Raw genomic sequence first — 19,355 nt, 5'->3', positions numbered from 1 at the left:
CTCACTCACTAGAAGTGTCAATGTTTATATTGGTCCGCCTCTCCTGTGTTCAAACATTCTGAAAAAAAATACCACAACATAATTTTCCATAACCGGGGATTGAATGTAAGGGAAAAAAAATTAATCTCTAGAACAGCGAAAATAATTGGAAAATTACTTTATAAATTGAAGTATACTTAATTCAAAAATGCACTCGACTTAATCTTATAATTGTTCCTACCGGCTCGCTGTACCACACCTAGCCTAGAGGCCACACCATCTAGGTTCCAACAGAGCGACACGCAGCTTTCAGCAACAATTATGACTAGGGACGACTCAACCTCCACTAAGTGTGCGATCACTTAGTTGTTGAATCGCTGCTAGGTAGGTTACTAGTCCGTCCCTCGGAGGCCGCAACGCCCTTCACGGATTACGTTTTTCCTAGCGTTTTGGGTCGTCTAATAACGCCCTCGGACTATCTACTGGCGTCCCACAGATATATCCGCCCCCGACAGCCCTCAAGGAACTGCTGTTGAGAGTATGGCGGCTCCCAACACCTCTGAATTAATTGCAATGGGTCGAGTATGGTACCCAGTCCAATCAACTCGGAGCGGTCTCCTTTTCAATAAATCTATTTTAACAGCCTAATCTTACTAACTAAACCTTAATCATATCAGCCCGCATGACCCAAGATTCGCCAATCCCCACTCAAACGCACTGTTGTGGGGCGCACTGCTAATCCTGGCCCGCGGCTGTCTCCTTAGCATCCGCGCACGTGTTCGAACGGCTAGACGCGTGAGCCTTTCAACAATTTCAAACAAAATTGTTGAAACCACCGCTGTGCACCATTGTAACACGGGTTTGGTTCCTCTCTCTACTTCTCTTCCTTCTACTCCCTCTACCCGTATTCTTACTTATTATTCTCTACCAAGGGACTCCAAAACTTTTACCAAAGCCAACTCCCCGCCACGTGGTCCTAAGACGATTGACCGACTTAGGATTCTACACCCAGTATGACGTGACCTAAGCTCTGAGCAAAACCCTAGAGTCGCCTCTACGCTGCCACCACCAGACCAGTAATACAAGAGCAATGATCGAGGTCTGGATCGATCACGCTAATTAATCAACCTAGGGGCTTGATCCCCACTATATACGATGACCTTGAGTGTGGAATAAATTACACGGTAATGATAATTCCGATTCGATGTTAGAATCGGCGCCCAATCCAACTTTACCTCGTGTGGACCACGTGACCAGGACAAGTTTACACATAAAACACATGGAAATAATGAAATGCAAAATATTAACAAATTTAATTTATTAAAAGAAAACTAAAACAAAATCTAAATATGTTCACTCCCTGTCACTTTAACACTCCCTACTTGACCTGAATGGCAAATGAGACTATTTCTATACATAACCATAGCAACTATACCTCTCTGTTTTCCAGCTAAGATGTTGGGCTGGTCTTGGGGAGAGGTAAGATGTTTGACCTCTCCCAGCTGCTTCCGTGACCACACTGATCTCTTCCTTGTCTGGTCTACCCCAGACAGAACATTGTATCCTTCCGCCTAGTCAAAGTTTTACCAAGTTACTAGCCAGGTTTAAGTTATAACAATTAAACTCTGTTGTACTTAATTGATCCAGACTGGTTGAATTATTTTACTGAAATAAATTACACAAGCCTCTAACGGCAGAGCTGTTCCCGATCACAAAAATGGTTATTAAAACTTTGAGAAATAGTAGACCTGTCACCCCTGCTGACCTATGACCGCCGGTCACTCCGCCTTAAAAGTTAGATCTGATTCGTGACGTCACTGATGGTGACTTAAACTCAATAATTAGAATACTCTTGATATTGTATCCAGTACTATTATACAATACAATTTTAATGCAAAATGAATAAAGGCTAATTTTCTCTAAATTACTGAATACTATAGGATGGTTCATTATACGCAGCTATGAACAAAGCGTCGGTTATTTCCACCGCGAATTCCCCTGGGGGTCAGGTCACCATGCAGGCTCAGCTTCCCATTCTCTTTTGTCGATAAACCACTCTGGATAATTCTTACAACAGCCTAGTTTGTTACATTAATGCATTTGACGTATTAGAGGACGAGTGCTGTGGTGAACCTGTTGTTCAAAGGGTAGACAAAGCAACGAGGAGCATTGAAGCGCAGGTCCCTCAACCCGCTCGAAAGGAAAAGGGAGAATCGAAGCGAATTTTGGTTGTGGGAGATTCCCAGGTGAGGTATTTAGACAGAACGTTTTGTGCCAGAGATAGGGGGAACAGATTAAGGGTTTGCTATCTGGGAGCTGGAATTGGTGATATTGTTGGAAACATGAATGATATTATGACGGGAAATGGAAACAAACCCATTATTTGTATTAGTGCAGGGGGTAATGATGTTGGACGAGTTAGGAGTGAGGAACTAATACAGAGATTCAGGACAGCCATTGAAATAGTTCGGAGCAAGGGAGGAATCCCGATCATATGTGGCATTCTTCCAAGAAAGGGAGTGGGAAATGAATGGATGTCGAGGGCAATTGGTGTCAATTGCCGGCTGGAAAGATATTGCAAATCAAATGCAATATCTTTCATAGACAACTGGGAACGCTTCTATGGAAGAAATGGAATGTATGCTCGTGATGGGGTGCATCTATCGAGAGCTGGGGTTGTTGCTGTTGCGAACTCGTTGGAAGAAGTGGTTAGAGGTGTTTGTTTGGGTTTAAACTGCTAGCTGATAGAGGTATGGGAATTGATTTGGAGGAAGGAGGTAATAAAAGTATGTGTTTGTGGGAGAAAGGAATTGGCAAAATGATCAGGGAAAGAGAAGGGCCTCAAAATAACAATTCACTTAGGGTATATTACACTAACAGTAGAAGTCTAAGAAATAAAATTAACGAATTAAATGCTCTTGTCTGCACAGAAAAAATAGATATTATTGCACTTACCGAAACGTGGATGAATGTAGAAAATAGAGAACTATTAGCTGAATATCAAATAAATGGATTTAAACTATTTCACACAGATAGATATATTAGACGAGGAGGGGGAGTAGCCATATATGTTAGGGACAATTTGAAATGTAGTCTCAAAGAGGGAATCAAAACTGAGCCACACACAGAAACTATTTGGATAGAATTATACGAAAAAACAAATAATATTATAATAGGAGTTATATATAGGCCACCAAATTTAGACAGAATGGAAGCAAAGCATCTATGGGATGAAATATCTAGGGCATCTAGATCTAACAGTATTTACGTCATGGGTGACTTTAATTTTAGTGGAATAAACTGGTTGAACAAAACAGGGAATAGTGAAGCAGAAGATTTTCTAGAATTAATTGACGATTGCTTTCTTACGCAACACATTAAGGAACCAACACGGGAAAATAATATTTTAGATTTAGTGTTAACTAACAGGGAAACACAAATTAATGACATCGAAATAGGGAGTGAGCTAGGGAACAGTGATCACAAAGAAATCAGATTTAGCATAGAATGGAATAGACCTGTAGGAGAAAATTCTGTTAAAGTGCCAGATTTTCGAAAAGCTGATTTTAATAGCCTTAGAAATTTTTTGGGTCAAATTGATTGGAAAGTCTTGGGTATGGGGTGGGGGCCGGTCTTGGAGCGAGACATGAACCCAGCGATAGGTGACGTAAATGGGGATTTCGATGTGGATTCAATATATAACTTATTTAAGAATATTCTAAACAAAGCACAGGAACGTAGTATACCATACAAATTGAATAGATCGAATACCAATGACCAAAAGTGGATAACAAAGAATTTGAAGAACCTTATAGGTAAAAAGAGAGCTTGGTACAAAAGGATTAAAAATGGGGAGGTCACTTTAGAACAGGAATTCGTACAACTGGTTAGAAATGTTAAAAAAGAGATAAGGAAAGCAAAAAGAAACTATGAAGTTCGCATAGCAGGGCAAGCAAAGACAAATCCTAAAGTTTTTTTTCAGTTATATCGTACTAAGACTAGGGAAAGGATAGGTCCATTAAAAACTGAGACAGGTCAAATAACAGATAGTGATGAAGAGATGAGTAGTATTTTTAATAAATATTTTGTATCTGTATTTACTAAAGAGGAACTTAACAATATGCCTTCAGCCGAACAAGTCTATGTGGGTGGGGACGAGGACAGGTTGACGAGTTTAACAGTTACCAGGGAGGATGTTCTTAAACAAATAGTAAAACTCAAACCAAACAAATCCCCAGGGCCGGATGAAGTGTTTGCCAGGGTGCTTAAAGAATGCAAAGAGGAGCTTTGTGACCCACTGTCAACCATATTTAATAAATCAATAGAGTCAGGCAGAGTGCCAGAGTTTTGGAAAGTTGCTAATGTGATATCAGTTTTTAAGAAAGGAGATAGATCACTTGCGTCTAACTATCGACCAATTAGCCTAACGTCTATTGTGGGAAAGTTACTCGAATCTATAATAGCAAATAAAATTCGTCTTCATCTTGAAAAACATAAATTAATAATTGAGTCGCAACATGGTTTTATAAATGGCCGTTCATGTTTAACAAATTTGTTATCTTTTTATTCTAGCATTGTTGAGGCAGTTGATAGTGGTAAGGATTGCGATGTTGTATACCTTGACTTTAGCAAAGCTTTTGATACAGTGCCACATGTAAGACTGATTAAAAAGTTAGAGTCTCATGGTATTGGGGGTGCTATATTAAGCTGGATTAGTACATGGCTATACCAAAGGAAACAGAGAGTTAGTATAAGTGGAGTCAAGTCAGAGTGGGAAAATGTTGTAAGTGGGGTGCCTCAGGGCTCTGTCCTGGGACCTCTGTTGTTTATAATATATATAAATGATTTAGATTCAGGTTTGAGTAGCAACATTTGCAAATTTGCCTATGATACGAAAATCGGTAGGGAAATTAATTCGGAGGAGGACTCACTATCACTTCAAGTTGATCTAGATATGGTTTTGAAATGGTCGAAGGATTGGCAGATGCAGTTTAATGCTGATAAATGTAAAGTTCTGAGGTTAGGTAATGATGATAGGGTTACAAGATACGAGCTCGATGGTGTTGAGATTGCGAAGTCGAATTGCGAAAGGGATCTGGGAGTTATGATTAGCAAGAATTTAAAACAAAAGGATCAATGCATAAATGTTCGTAATAAGGCAAATCGGACACTTGGATTTATTAATCGCAGCGTTAGTAACAAGACACCTTGTGTGGTTCTCAAGCTATATCTTGCTCTATTTAGGCCCCATTTAGATTATGCAGTTCAGTTTTGGTCGCCATATTATAGAATGGATATAAATTCACTTGAACGTGTCCAGCGTAGGATGACTAAGTTAATTCCCCAAATTAAAAATCTTTCATATGAAGAAAGATTAACAAAGCTTAAGTTGCATTCACTGGAAAGGCGAAGAGTTAGGGGTGACATGATAGAGGTTTACAAGTGGGTGAATGGACATAACAAAGGGGATATTAATAGGGTATTAAAAGTATCAACACAAGACAGAACACGAAATAATGGGTATAAATTGGATAAGTTTAGATTTAGGAAAGACTTGGGTAAATACTGGTTCAGTAACAGGGTTGTTGATTTGTGGAACCAATTGCCGCATAACATTGTGGAGGTGGGGTCCCTCGATTGTTTCAAGCGCGGGTTGGACATGTATATGAGTGGGATTGGGTGGTTATAAATAGGAGCTGCCTCGTATGGGCCAACAGGCCTTCTGCAGTTGCCTTTGTTCTTATGTTCTTATGTTCTACTGTTAGTGTAATATATCATAAGAACATAAGAACATAAGAACAAAGGTAACTGCAGAAGGCCTATTGGCCCATACGAGGCAGCTCCTATTCTATAACCACCCAATCCCACTCATATACTTGTCCAACCCGTGCTTGAAACAATCGAGGGACCCCACCTCCACAATGTTACGCGGCAATTGGTTCCACAAATCAACAACCCTGTTACTGAACCAGTATTTACCCAAGTCTTTCCTAAATCTAAACTTATCCAATTTATATCCATTGTTTCGTGTTCTGTCCTGTGTTGATACTTTTAATACCCTATTAATATCCCCCCGGTTATGTCCATTCATCCACTTGTAAACCTCTATCATGTCACCCCTAACTCTTCGCCTTTCCAGTGAATGCAACTTAAGCTTTGTTAATCTTTCTTCATATGAAAGATTTCTAATTTGGGGAATTAACTTAGTCATCCTACGCTGGACACGTTCAAGTGAATTTATATCCATTCTATAATATGGCGACCAAAACTGAACTGCATAATCTAAATGGGGCCTAACTAGAGCAAGATATAGCTTGAGAACCACACCAGGTGTCTTGTTACTAACGCTGCGATTAATAAATCCAAGTGTCCGATTTGCCTTATTACGAACATTTATGCATTGATCCTTTTGTTTTAAATTCTTACTAATCATAACTCCCAGATCCCTTTACATAAGAACATAAGAACAAAGGTAACTGCAGAAGGCCTATTGGCCCATACGAGGCAGCTCCTATTCTATAACCACCCAATCCCACTCATATACTTGTCCAACCCGTGCTTGAAACAATCGAGGGACCCCACCTCCACAATGTTACGCGGCAATTGGTTCCACAAATCAACAACCCTGTTACTGAACCAGTATTTACCCAAGTCTTTCCTAAATCTAAACTTATCCAATTTATATCCATTGTTTCGTGTTCTGTCCTGTGTTGATACTTTTAATACCCTATTAATATCCCCCCGGTTATGTCCATTCATCCACTTGTAAACCTCTATCATGTCACCCCTAACTCTTCGCCTTTCCAGTGAATGCAACTTAAGCTTTGTTAATCTTTCTTCATATGAAAGATTTCTAATTTGGGGAATTAACTTAGTCATCCTACGCTGGACACGTTCAAGTGAATTTATATCCATTCTATAATATGGCGACCAAAACTGAACTGCATAATCTAAATGGGGCCTAACTAGAGCAAGATATAGCTTGAGAACCACACCAGGTGTCTTGTTACTAACGCTGCGATTAATAAATCCAAGTGTCCGATTTGCCTTATTACGAACATTTATGCATTGATCCTTTTGTTTTAAATTCTTACTAATCATAACTCCCAGATCCCTTTCGCAATCCGACTTCGCAATCACAACACCATCTAGCTCGTATCTTGTAACTCTATCATCATTACCTAACCTCAGAACTTTACATTTATCAGCATTAAACTGCATCTGCCAATCCTTTGACCATTTCAAAACCCTATCTAGATCAACTTGAAGTGATAGTGAGTCCTCCTCCGAATTAATTTCCCTACCGATTTTCGTATCATCGGCAAATTTGCAAATGTTGCTACTCAAACCTGAATCTAAATCATTTATATATATTATAAACAACAGAGGTCCCAGGACAGAGCCTTGAGGCACTCCACTTACAACATTTTCCCACTCTGACTTGATTCCATTTATACTAACTCTCTGTTTCCTTTGGTATAGCCATGCCCTAATCCAGCTTAATATAGCACCCCCAATACCATGAGACTCTATTTTTTTAATCAGTCTTTCATGTGGCACTGTATCAAAAGCTTTGCTAAAGTCAAGGTATACAACATCGCAATCCTTACCACTATCAACTGCCTCAACAATGCTAGAATAAAAAGATAACAAATTTGTTAAACATGAACGGCCATTTATAAAACCATGTTGCGACTCAATTATTAATTTATGTTTTTCAAGATGAAGACGAATTTTATTTGCTATTATAGATTCGAGTAACTTTCCCACAATAGACGTTAGGCTAATTGGTCGATAGTTAGACGCAAGTGATCTATCTCCTTTCTTAAAAACTGGTATCACATTAGCAACTTTCCAAAACTCTGGCACTCTGCCTGACTCTATTGATTTATTAAATATGGTTGACAGTGGGTCACAAAGCTCCTCTTTGCATTCTTTAAGCACCCTAGCAAACACTTCATCCGGCCCTGGGGATTTGTTTGGTTTGAGTTTTACTATTTGTTTAAGAACATCCTCCCTGGTAACTGCTAAACTCGTCAACCTGTCCTCGTCCCCACCCACATAGACTTGTTCGGCTGAAGGCATATTGTTAAGTTCCTCTTTAGTAAATACAGATACAAAATATTTATTAAAAATACTACTCATCTCTTCATCACTATCTGTTATTTGACCTGTCTCAGTTTTTAATGGACCTATCCTTTCCCTAGTCTTAGTACGATATAACTGAAAAAACCCTTTAGGATTTGTCTTTGCTTGCCCTGCTATGCGAACTTCATAGTTCCTTTTTGCTTTCCTTATCTCTTTTTTAACATTTCTAACCAGTTGTACGAATTCCTGTTCTAAAGTGACCTCCCCATTTTTAATCCTTTTGTACCAAGCTCTCTTTTTACCTATAAGGTTCTTCAAATTCTTTGTTATCCACTTTGGGTCATTAGTATACGATCTATTCAATTTGTATGGTATACTACGTTCCTGTGCTTTGTTTAGAATATTCTTAAATAAGTTATATATTGAATCCACATCGAAATCCCCTTTTAAGTCACCTATCGCTGGGTTCATGTCTCGCTCCAAGACCGGCCCACACCCCATACCCAAGCCTTTCCAATCAATTTGACCCAAAAAATTTCTTAGGCTATTAAAATCAGCTTTTCGAAAATCAGGCACTTTAACAGAATTTTCTCCTACTGGTCTATTCCATTCTATGCTAAATCTGATTTCTTTGTGATCACTGCTCCCTAGCTCACTCCCTATTTCGATGTCATTAATTTGCGTTTCCCTGTTAGTTAACACTAAATCTAAAATATTATTTTCCCGTGTTGGTTCCTTAATGTGTTGCGTAAGAAAGCAATCGTCAATTAAGAACATAAGAACATAAGAACAAAGGTAACTGCAGAAGGCCTGTTGGCCCATACGAGGCAGCTCCTATTTATAACCACCCAATCCCACTCATATACTTGTCCAACCCGCGCTTGAAACAATCGAGGGACCCCACCTCCACAATGTTACGCGGCAATTGGTTCCACAAATCAACAACCCTGTTACTGAACCAGTATTTACCCGAGTCTTTCCTAAATCTAAACTTATCCAATTTATACCCATTGTTTCGTGTTCTGTCCTGTGTTGATACTTTTAATACCCTATTAATATCCCCCCGGTTATGTCCATTCATCCACTTGTAAACCTCTATCATGTCACCCCTAACTCTTCGCCTTTCCAGTGAATGCAACTTAAGCTTTGTTAATCTTTCTTCATATGAAAGATTTCTAATTTGGGGAATTAACTTAGTCATCCTACGCTGGACACGTTCAAGTGAATTTATATCCATTCTATAATATGGCGACCATAATTAATTCTAGAAAATCTTCTGCTTCACTATTCCCTGTTTTGTTCAACCAGTTTATTCCGCTAAAATTAAAGTCACCCATGACATAAATACTGTTAGATCTAGATGCTCTAGATATTTCATCCCATAGATGCTTTGCTTCCATTCTGTCTAAATTTGGTGGCCTATATATTACTCCTATTATAATATTATTAGCTTTTTCGTTTAATTCAATCCAAATAGTTTCTGTGTGTGGCTCTGTTTTGATTCCCTCTTTGAGACTACATTTCAAATTGTCCCTAACATATATGGCTACTCCACCTCCTCGTCTAATATATCTATCTGTGTGAAATAGTTTAAATCCATATATTTGATATTCAGCTAATAGTTCTCTATTTTCTACATTCATCCACGTTTCGGTAAGTGCAATAATATCTATTTTTTCTGTGCAGACAAGAGCATTTAATTCGTTAATTTTATTTCTTAGACTTCTACTGTTAGTGTAATATACCCTAAGTGAATTGTTATTTTGCGGACCTTCTCTTTCCCTGATCGTTTTGCCAATTCCTTTCTCCCACAAACACATACTTTTATTACCTCCTTCCTCCAAATCAATTCCCATACCTCTATCTACTAACAGTTTAAACCCAAACAAACACCTCTAACCACTTCTTCCAACGAGTTCGCAACAGCAACAACCCCAGCTCTCGATAGATGCACCCCATCACGAGCATACATTTCATTTCTTCCATAGAAGTGTTCCCAGTTGTCTATGAAAGATATTGCATTTGATTTGCAATATCTTTCCAGCCGGCAATTGACACCAAGTGCCCTCGATATCCATTCATTTCCCACTCCCTTTCTTGGAAGGGAGTGGGAAATTTCGCAATCCGACCTTTCGCAATCCGACTTCGCAATCACAACACCATCTAGCTCGTATCTTGTAACTCTATCATCATTAACTCTATCAGATAGTGATGAAGAGATGAGTAGTATTTTTAATAAATATTTTGTATCTGTATTTACTAAAGAGGAACTTAACAATATGCCTTCAGCTGAACAAGTCTATGTGGGTGGGGACGAGGACAGGTTGACGAGTTTAGCAGTTACCAGGGAGGATGTTCTTAAACAAATAGTAAAACTCAAACCAAACAAATCCCCAGGGCCGGATGAAGTGTTTGCCAGGGTGCTTAAAGAATGCAAAGAGGAGCTTTGTGACCCACTGTCAACCATATTTAATAAATCAATAGAGTCAGGCAGAGTGCCAGAGTTTTGGAAAGTTGCTAATGTGATACCAGTTTTTAAGAAAGGAGATAGATCACTTGCGTCTAACTATCGACCAATTAGCCTAACGTCTATTGTGGGAAAGTTACTCGAATCTATAATAGCAAATAAAATTCGTCTTCATCTTGAAAAACATAAATTAATAATTGAGTCTCAACATGGTTTTATAAATGGCCGTTCATGTTTAACAAATTTGTTATCTTTTTATTCTAGCATTGTTGAGGCAGTTGATAGTGGTAAGGATTGCGATGTTGTATACCTTGACTTTAGCAAAGCTTTTGATACAGTGCCACATGAAAGACTGATTAAAAAGATAGAGTCTCATGGTATTGGGGGTGCTATATTAAGCTGGATTAGGGCATGGCTATACCAAAGGAAACAGAGAGTTAGTATAAATGGAATCAAGTCAGAGTGGGAAAATGTTGTAAGTGGAGTGCCTCAAGGCTCTGTCCTGGGACCTCTGTTGTTTATAATATATATAAATGATTTAGATTCAGGTTTGAGTAGCAACATTTGCAAATTTGCCGATGATACGAAAATCGGTAGGGAAATTAATTCGGAGGAGGACTCACTATCACTTCAAGTTGATCTAGATAGGGTTTTGAAATGGTCAAAGGATTGGCAGATGCAGTTTAATGCTGATAAATGTAAAGTTCTGAGGTTAGGTAATGATGATAGAGTTACAAGATACGAGCTAGATGGTGTTGTGATTGCGAAGTCGGATTGCGAAAGGGATCTGGGAGTTATGATTAGTAAGAATTTAAAACAAAAGGATCAATGCATAAATGTTCGTAATAAGGCAAATCGGACACTTGGATTTATTAATCGCAGCGTTAGTAACAAGACACCTGGTGTGGTTCTCAAGCTATATCTTGCTCTAGTTAGGCCCCATTTAGATTATGCAGTTCAGTTTTGGTCGCCATATTATAGAATGGATATAAATTCACTTGAACGTGTCCAGCGTAGGATGACTAAGTTAATTCCCCAAATTAGAAATCTTTCATATGAAGAAAGATTAACAAAGCTTAAGTTGCATTCACTGGAAAGGCGAAGAGTTAGGGGCGACATGATAGAGGTTTACAAGTGGGTGAATGGACATAACAAGGGGGATATTAATAGGGTATTAAAAGTATCAACACAGGACAGAACACGAAACAATGGGTATAAATTGGATAAGTTTAGATTTAGGAAAGACTTGGGTAAATACTGGTTCAGTAACAGGGTTGTTGATTTGTGGAACCAATTGCCGCGTAACGTGGTGGAGGCGGGGTCCCTCCATTGTTTCAAGCGCGGATTGGACAAGTATATGAGTGGGATTGGGTGGTTATAGAATAGGAGCTGCCTCGAATGGGCCAATAGGCCTTCTGCAGTTACCTTTGTTCTTATGTTCTTATGTTCTTATTACCTAACCTCAGAACTTTACATTTATCAGCATTAAACTGCATCTGCCAATCCTTTGACCATTTCAAAACCCTATCTAGATCAACTTGAAGTGATAGTGAGTCCTCCTCCGAATTAATTTCCCTACCGATTTTCGTATCATCGGCAAATTTGCAAATGTTGCTACTCAAACCTGAATCTAAATCATTTATATATATTATAAACAACAGAGGTCCCAGGACAGAGCCTTGAGGCACTCCACTTACAACATTTTCCCACTCTGACTTGATTTCATTTATACTAACTCTCTGTTTCCTTTGGTATAGCCATGCCCTAATCCAGCTTAATATAGCACCCCCAATACCATGAGACTATTTTTTTAATCAGTCTTTCATGTGGCACTGTATCAAAAGCTTTGCTAAAGTCAAGGTATACAACATCGCAATCCTTACCACTATCAACTGCCTCAACAATGCTAGAATAAAAAGATAACAAATTTGTTAAACATGAACGGCCATTTATAAAACCATGTTGCGACTCAATTATTAATTTATGTTTTTCAAGATGAAGACGAATTTTATTTGCTATTATAGATTCGAGTAACTTTCCCACAATAGACGTTAGGCTAATTGGTCGATAGTTAGACGCAAGTGAATTGCGTCTTCACCTAACGCAATCCACCACATGAAAACATAAATTAATAAATGATTCTCAACATGGTTTTACAAATGGCCGTTCATGTTTAACAAATTTACCATCTTTTTATTCCGGCATAGCTGAGGCAGTTAATAGTGGAAAGGATTGTGATGTTAAGCTTTTGATACAGTGCTACATGAAAGACTGATTAAAAAGATAGAGGCTCATGGTCTTGTGGGTGCTATATATTAATTAAGTTGGATTAGGGCATGGCTATACCAAAGAAACAGTTAGTATAACTGGGGTTAAGTCAGAGTGGGAAAATGTTGTAAGTGGAGTGCCTCAAGGCTCCGTCCTGGGACCTCTATTGTTTATAATATATATAAATGATTTACATTCAGGTTTGAATAGCAACATTTGCAAATTTCCCGATGATACAAAAATCGGTATGGAATGGAAATAAGCACGAAAGAAGACACTTCAAGTCGATCTAAATAAGGTTTTGAAATGGTCAAAGGATTGGCAGATGCAGTTTAATTATTTCATCCTAAGTGAATTGTTATTTTGAGGCCCTTCTCTTTCCCTGATCATTTTGCCAATTCCTTTCTCCCACAAATACATACTTTTATTACCTCCTTCCTCCAAATCAATTCCCATACCTCTATCTACTAACAGTTTAAACCCAAACAAACACCTCTAACCACTGGTTCCAACGAGTTCGCAACAGCAACAACCCCAGCCCTCGATTGATGCACCCCATCCCGTTCCGGCAACACCATCTAGCTCGTATCTTGTAACTCTATCATCATTACCTAGCCTCAAAACTTTACATTTATCAGTATTAAACTGCATCTGCCAATCCTTTGACCTTTTCAAAACCCTATTTAGATCGACTTAAGAACATAAGAACAAAGGTAACTGCAGAAGGCCTATTGGCCCATACGAGGCAACTCCTATTTATACCCACCCAATCCCACTCATAAACATGTCCAACCTACGCTTGAAACAATCGAGGGACCCCACCTCCACCACGTTACGCGGTAATTGGTTCCACAAATCAACAACCCTGTTACCGAACCAGTATTTACCCAAGTCTTTCCTAAATCTAAACTTATCCAATTTATATCCATTGTTTCGTGTTCTGTCTTGTGTTGATACTTTTAATACCCTATTAATATCCTCTTTGTTATGTCTATTCATCCACTTGTAAACCTCTATCATGTCACCCCCAACTCTTCGCCTTTCTAGAGAATGCAATTTAAGCTTTGTTAATCTTTCTTCATATGCTAGATTTCTAATTTGGGGAATTTGTCATCCTACGCTGGACACATTCAAGTGAATTTATATCCATTCTATAGTACGGCGACCAAAACTGAACTGCATATTCTAAATGGGGCCTAACCAGAGCCAGATATGGCTGAAGAACCACACCAGGTGTCTTGTTACTAACGCTTCGATTAATAAATCCCAGTGTCTTATTTGCCTTATTACGAACATTCATGCATTAATTCTTTGGTTTTAAATTCTTACTAATTATCTCCAGATCCCTTTTGCAATCCGACTTCGCAATCTCAACAACCATCAAGCTCGTATCTTGTAACTCTATCATCATTACCTAGCCTCAAAACTTTAAATTTATTAGCATTAAACTGCATCTGCCAATCCTTTGACCATTTCAAAACCTTATTTAGATCGACTTGAAGTGTCTTCTTTCGTGCTTATTTCCATTCCATACCGATTTTTGTATCATCGGGAAATTTGCAAATGTTGCTATTCAAACCTGAATGTAAATCATTTATATATATTATAAACAATAGAGGTCCCAGGACGGAGCCTTGAGGCACTCCACTTACAACATTTTCCCACTCTGACTTAACCCCAGTTATACTAACTGTTTCTTTGGTATAGCCATGCCCTAATCCAACTTAATTAATATATAGCACCCACAAGACCATGAGCCTCTATCTTTTTAATCAGTCTTTCATGTAGCACTGTATCAAAAGCTTAACATCACAATCCTTTCCACTATTAACTGCCTCAGCTATGCCGGAATAAAAAGATGGTAAATTTGTTAAACATGAACGGCCATTTGTAAAACCATGTTGAGAATCATTTATTAATTTATGTTTTCATGTGGTGGATTGCGTTAGGTGAAGTGTAATGTCATAAATAATTTATGTTTTTATGTGGTGGATTGCGTTTGGTGAAGTGTAATGTCATAAATAATTTATGTTTTCATGTGGTGGATTGCGTTAGGTGAAGTGTAACATCATAAATACAGTACAGTGTGGGTATCCATCACCACTTGTGGCAGTGACAGTGTGAACTTTGTGAAGCGCATTAAACGTTTGGTGCTATATTTGGAAGTGACATTTACTACTGTTTATTTGACATGCAGAGGAAAAATAGTAAGTACACAAGAAATAGTAGCTTCTAGTGCCACTAGTGGCTTCCTTACGACGTTTTGTTTGTTGTTTTTGAAGCTAGTATGTGATCACGTTTTATTTATACACAATATAATTTTCTTAAGTCTTAATGCCCGATATATTGATTGGTTATCAGGGCAACAGAGCTGATTACATCGCGTCTGTAGATAATTATCACAGGTAGCTAATTCTCAGGTATTTTGTCTTGGAAGTGGTTTCGACTTGAAAATACAAATATTCTATCAACGTCTCTAAGGTATGTTGTTCGTAAAGACGTGCTGAGTCTATTAAAAAACTGTCTATTCCTCAGTTGCTGTACGGACTGTCTTTTATGTATCTGTACAGACTGGTTGCTGTTTTAGATTTAGCTGCTCAGAACGAAACATCCAAGTAGCACGGGCTATAGTGAGCCCGTATATTTCGGTTATTCGAGATAACCTTGTTACTGTGTTACCTTTTCTCTCGTTTCTTTTCTGCTTCTGTTTTAACATTTAACATTATGAACAAATCATAATGTTTAACATTATCTTAGTGGTGGATATAGATTGAACCCAAAACGCTGTGCGTACTAGTGGCTTTACAAGAATGTAAATACTGTACTATCCAATGTATTCTCACAAACCCAATGTACCTTCTTGTATATATATAAATAAAAAAATAAATAAATAAATAAATAGATGTAGAATGTTCACTATGTCCCATTCTTCAACTGCTTTTCTACTGTATTCGCTGTGGATTTTGCATCTAATGCAGGTTTTCTCGTTGGATTAATGTTGAGTTTAATGCGCAGAAATTCATTTGCTGCACAGTAATACAATAGTGTGCGAGTATGTCCAGTACGTGTTCCGGCGGGCGAGTCTATCCTCTAACTGCTTGGACGAGTCTGACCGATACTGCTCGGGCAAGTCTGTCTGGTAACTGCTTGGACGAATCTGTCCGGTAACTGCTTGGACGAGTCAGTCTGGTAACTGTAACTGCTTGGGCGGTAGGTAAGTAATACAATAGTGTGCTAGTCTGTCCGGTACCTGTTAACCTCTTGACCATTCACAATGGGAGGGAGGTTAAAGGGTGCCAGGGGTCCCTGGCACCCTTTTTTAATTCCACAAATCATTGTTTATACACAGCATACCTGTACTGATAAAATATAAGGAAAATATTGCGAATACAAAGTCCCAGAGAGGGACTTTCTACCCCGGAGAGGGTAGAGTCCCGATAGGAAACGGATATTTGGCAATAATGTAGTTAACTTAATTGGACTGTCATTAATTGTGCTCTGACGCATCTGCTGCTGTTATATGATTCTGTAGGTGCATGTTATGCTATCGTGGCATGTTCACACACATAATGAGTGACACTTTTCAATATATTTACCCCTTCCAAGACTGCAATAATAAATGCTGGTGGCCATGATGGAGCATTACGTCACGGCATCAGCTGAGAGACAACAACAAAGAAGCTAGTCGCCTCCTGGCCGTTGACGGAGTAGTGTCGTGGGTCGTTCCCGGGGGTTACAGATGACCTTGACCAGAGCTGACTTTGATGTTCTCTAAACCGAAGAGATGAACCCCGCGAACCACGGACAGTGTCATAGAAGACGAGGGTCGAGGGATGAGAGAGTTCCTTCCGACGAGACTCTGCAGCAGCAGAAGGAGGAGTCGGCGCCCAAGTCATCTCCAGGACAGCAGGAGCAGCCGCCGGGCCAGGCAGCTGGTCAGTCCTCCCAGGGTGAGGGAGACGAGGCTCAGTTCCGTAAACCACACCAAAAGTCACATAGGACCATGCCAAGGAGGCCCATCAGTGCACGCTCGAAGCGAGGGCGATCTGGTTCCTGGTCTGGGGTTAATGAGAGTGATGATGGTTTGTGTATTCACTATTCCGTCTTGCATGGTGGCTCGTAGTTAATGTGCTATACATGATGCACTCTCGTTATGTACGTATCTTGGGGATTGTACTGTTGTAATTATAAGTACATTCACGATGTGTATCAAAACATTCAATTTAAATCCAACATTCACTGCTGGCTTTTAATTACCTGAATGTTCAAGGTTAATGCACACTGTTGGGTTAGGCAACCATCATTAACGATAACGCAGATACCTGCAGTGAACTAATCTGAATCCTGGGTGGAGTGGAATGATTGGGTATTGTTTCTTCACTGTCTGCCTTTGTGCTCAGTAATAGTTAGAAACATTGGATTATATTCTGTTGAAAGACTGAAAGTGACCCAATTGACCTAAATCTTGGAACACTTCTGCTCCTGTACCCTGTAAGCTAGATAATTATTTTTTGTTGCATGACACATTAGCTACACCACTGACTGCATAATGTAGCCTAACAAGTAATTTTGGACTTATTGACGGGTTAGGTCTAACCAAATGGTGCAGCAGTTAACCTAACAAAGACGCTTTTGCTATTTAATGCTGTACAGTACTTGTAAGTACAATATTGGATTTGTCTATTATAGGGATTTTTTTCTGATCGTTGAACCCCATGCACTGGGGTTCAACCCAGTGTATGTAAGGTGAATACACCTTACATACCCGTACATACTTACGTGCATGGGGTTCAACCATTGCAAACTTTCTCAAGCCCATCATCACCCAGCAAAAATCTGCTATCAGAAAAAAATGCTGTAATCTGATATTTATATATTACTGCGTAGTATAATGAGAGGAGAGCAGAGTTTGGAACATAATATCTGATTTTAGAAAGTATACAGACTGCTTTTGATACTCTTTTTTTTGGTTGTGTTGTATGTGTGTGTTGAAGTTGTCTCTTGTTTATGGAATTGTCATTGTTTTTATTGCTGACAAAAGCTTGGTGCCTTTTTTTGATAATTACTTGCCAGTGCATGAGTGGACTTCTTTAATTTGTTATTTACATCATTATTTAGTGTGAGTGGGTTGGGGTCTGAGTAGATGAAGGTTGTATCTTCAGCAAATAGTATAGGTTTAATAATGTTTAGAGACAGGAACCAGTTCCTGGGTCTAGGAGATAAGAAATAGGAGAGGTCCTAGGATGCTGCCCTGTTGCATTCCTATGGTTAATGGTAGAGTTGGGAAGGTTTGACCTGAGGGCCACTACCCTAGTGGCCTTGACGAGGACAGCCGGTGGCTTGTTGATGGCCCTCATTTGCCTTGATCTTTTCCAGGTATATTTTGAAATTCAGCACCATCAGCACAGTTGTTACAGTCACAGCTTCAGCGGGTAGGCAGTTCCTACCCGCTGCAGTTCCTATGAAAAAGCATCTACTTGTTGAGCTGTTGAGTTTGAAACCGAATCTGACTTTCTGAAGAAAATATCCGGATCAACATCTAATTTATTCAGTACATGTATTTTAAGTTTCAATGAGATCCACCCTTTCATGCCTGGTTTGCAGTGTTTTTAGCCTTCAAGCGTTCATGATACAAGAGACGACTTTTGTTGCCCAGTGTTGCACCATCTCCAGCTATGTTCTTCTGAAAATGAGGTCTCTATGCTTGGATGCTGTAATCTAAGTGGGGGGCACACCAGAGATTTATACAATTGAACCTTTACCTTTTATATTTTATATTCGAAAGTACACCTGATTATCCCAAGAGTTTGATTAGCTTTTCTGACTGCTGCACCCGTTGTGCAGAGTGATGGATCTTGACTCAAAGGTCCCTTTCATCGTCGTCATCCAAGGTCCCTTTCTTTGTTATATCATTAATGACTGCATATTGGTTTCTGTCACTAAGATAGGATTGAATATAGTCTTCAAGGAATATATAGGAATGACGATTATCAGGAATGAATGGTTATCAAGGTGAAGTTTAAGTAAGGTAGTTATCCTTTCTTGGGTCAATGAGCCCAATTGAGACTTATTTTTGTCAAGGTCTATATAGATTATATCAAGCACACTTAATAATTGGGTTTTGGTAGTGGAGTCCAAAACTGATGAACTTAATATGTTGAATTTTACGAGCTGTTGGCAAATAATTTTTTCAAATATTTTTAATAATATAGGTAGATTAGATATTGGTCTAATTGTTTGTCTGCTGTGTTGCCTTATGCTTTTTTAAGGATGCCTTCATTTTTTAAGGATAGTTTTACAGGTTACTCATGCTTTTTTAAGGCTACAAAAGAAAGTATGACACTCTTCCTTATAGAGTGAAAATCCGCAGTAGTGATAAAAGTAGAAGATAATTAAGATAGCTGCTGGTAAGATACGTAGTAACGTGTCTGGGTCTGTGGGATTTTTCTGGCAAGGTTTGCACCAACTGAAACCATTAAATTTAGATACCGTTTATAAATCTCATGAAGGTAACCATCCTTGGAGAGTTTTATGTGATTGTTGTTTAGATCTT

The 19,355-nt window shown here is 38.9% G+C and overlaps 1 protein-coding gene across 9 annotated transcripts in view; it reads left to right on the top strand.

The window, feature by feature from the left end:
- Positions 1-19,355, top strand: part of LOC123755955 (mucolipin-3) — a 54,261-nt gene that overhangs the window by 16,788 nt on the left and 18,118 nt on the right. For 2 of the 9 annotated variants that reach the window (XM_045738942.2, XM_045738943.2), the window contains exon 1: positions 16,437-16,884. The exons of 1 other annotated variant lie outside the window; for it this stretch is intronic. In XM_045738942.2, coding sequence (XP_045594898.2) covers positions 16,587-16,884 — 298 coding nt within the window. In that variant the 5' untranslated portion in view covers positions 16,437-16,586. Of the gene's footprint in view, positions 1-15,868; positions 16,017-16,435; positions 16,885-19,355 lie in introns of those variants that run through there. 6 more of the 9 variants (XM_045738947.2, XM_069300233.1, XM_045738941.2 and 3 more) reach the window with 6 other exon arrangements.

This window comes from Procambarus clarkii, chromosome 43 (genome assembly GCF_040958095.1).
Source record: "Procambarus clarkii isolate CNS0578487 chromosome 43, FALCON_Pclarkii_2.0, whole genome shotgun sequence".
In the NCBI taxonomy this organism is placed as follows: domain Eukaryota; kingdom Metazoa; phylum Arthropoda; class Malacostraca; order Decapoda; family Cambaridae; genus Procambarus; species Procambarus clarkii.
Note: the sequence above shows the minus strand (reverse complement) of the source record. Positions and strands in the feature narration are given on the sequence as shown.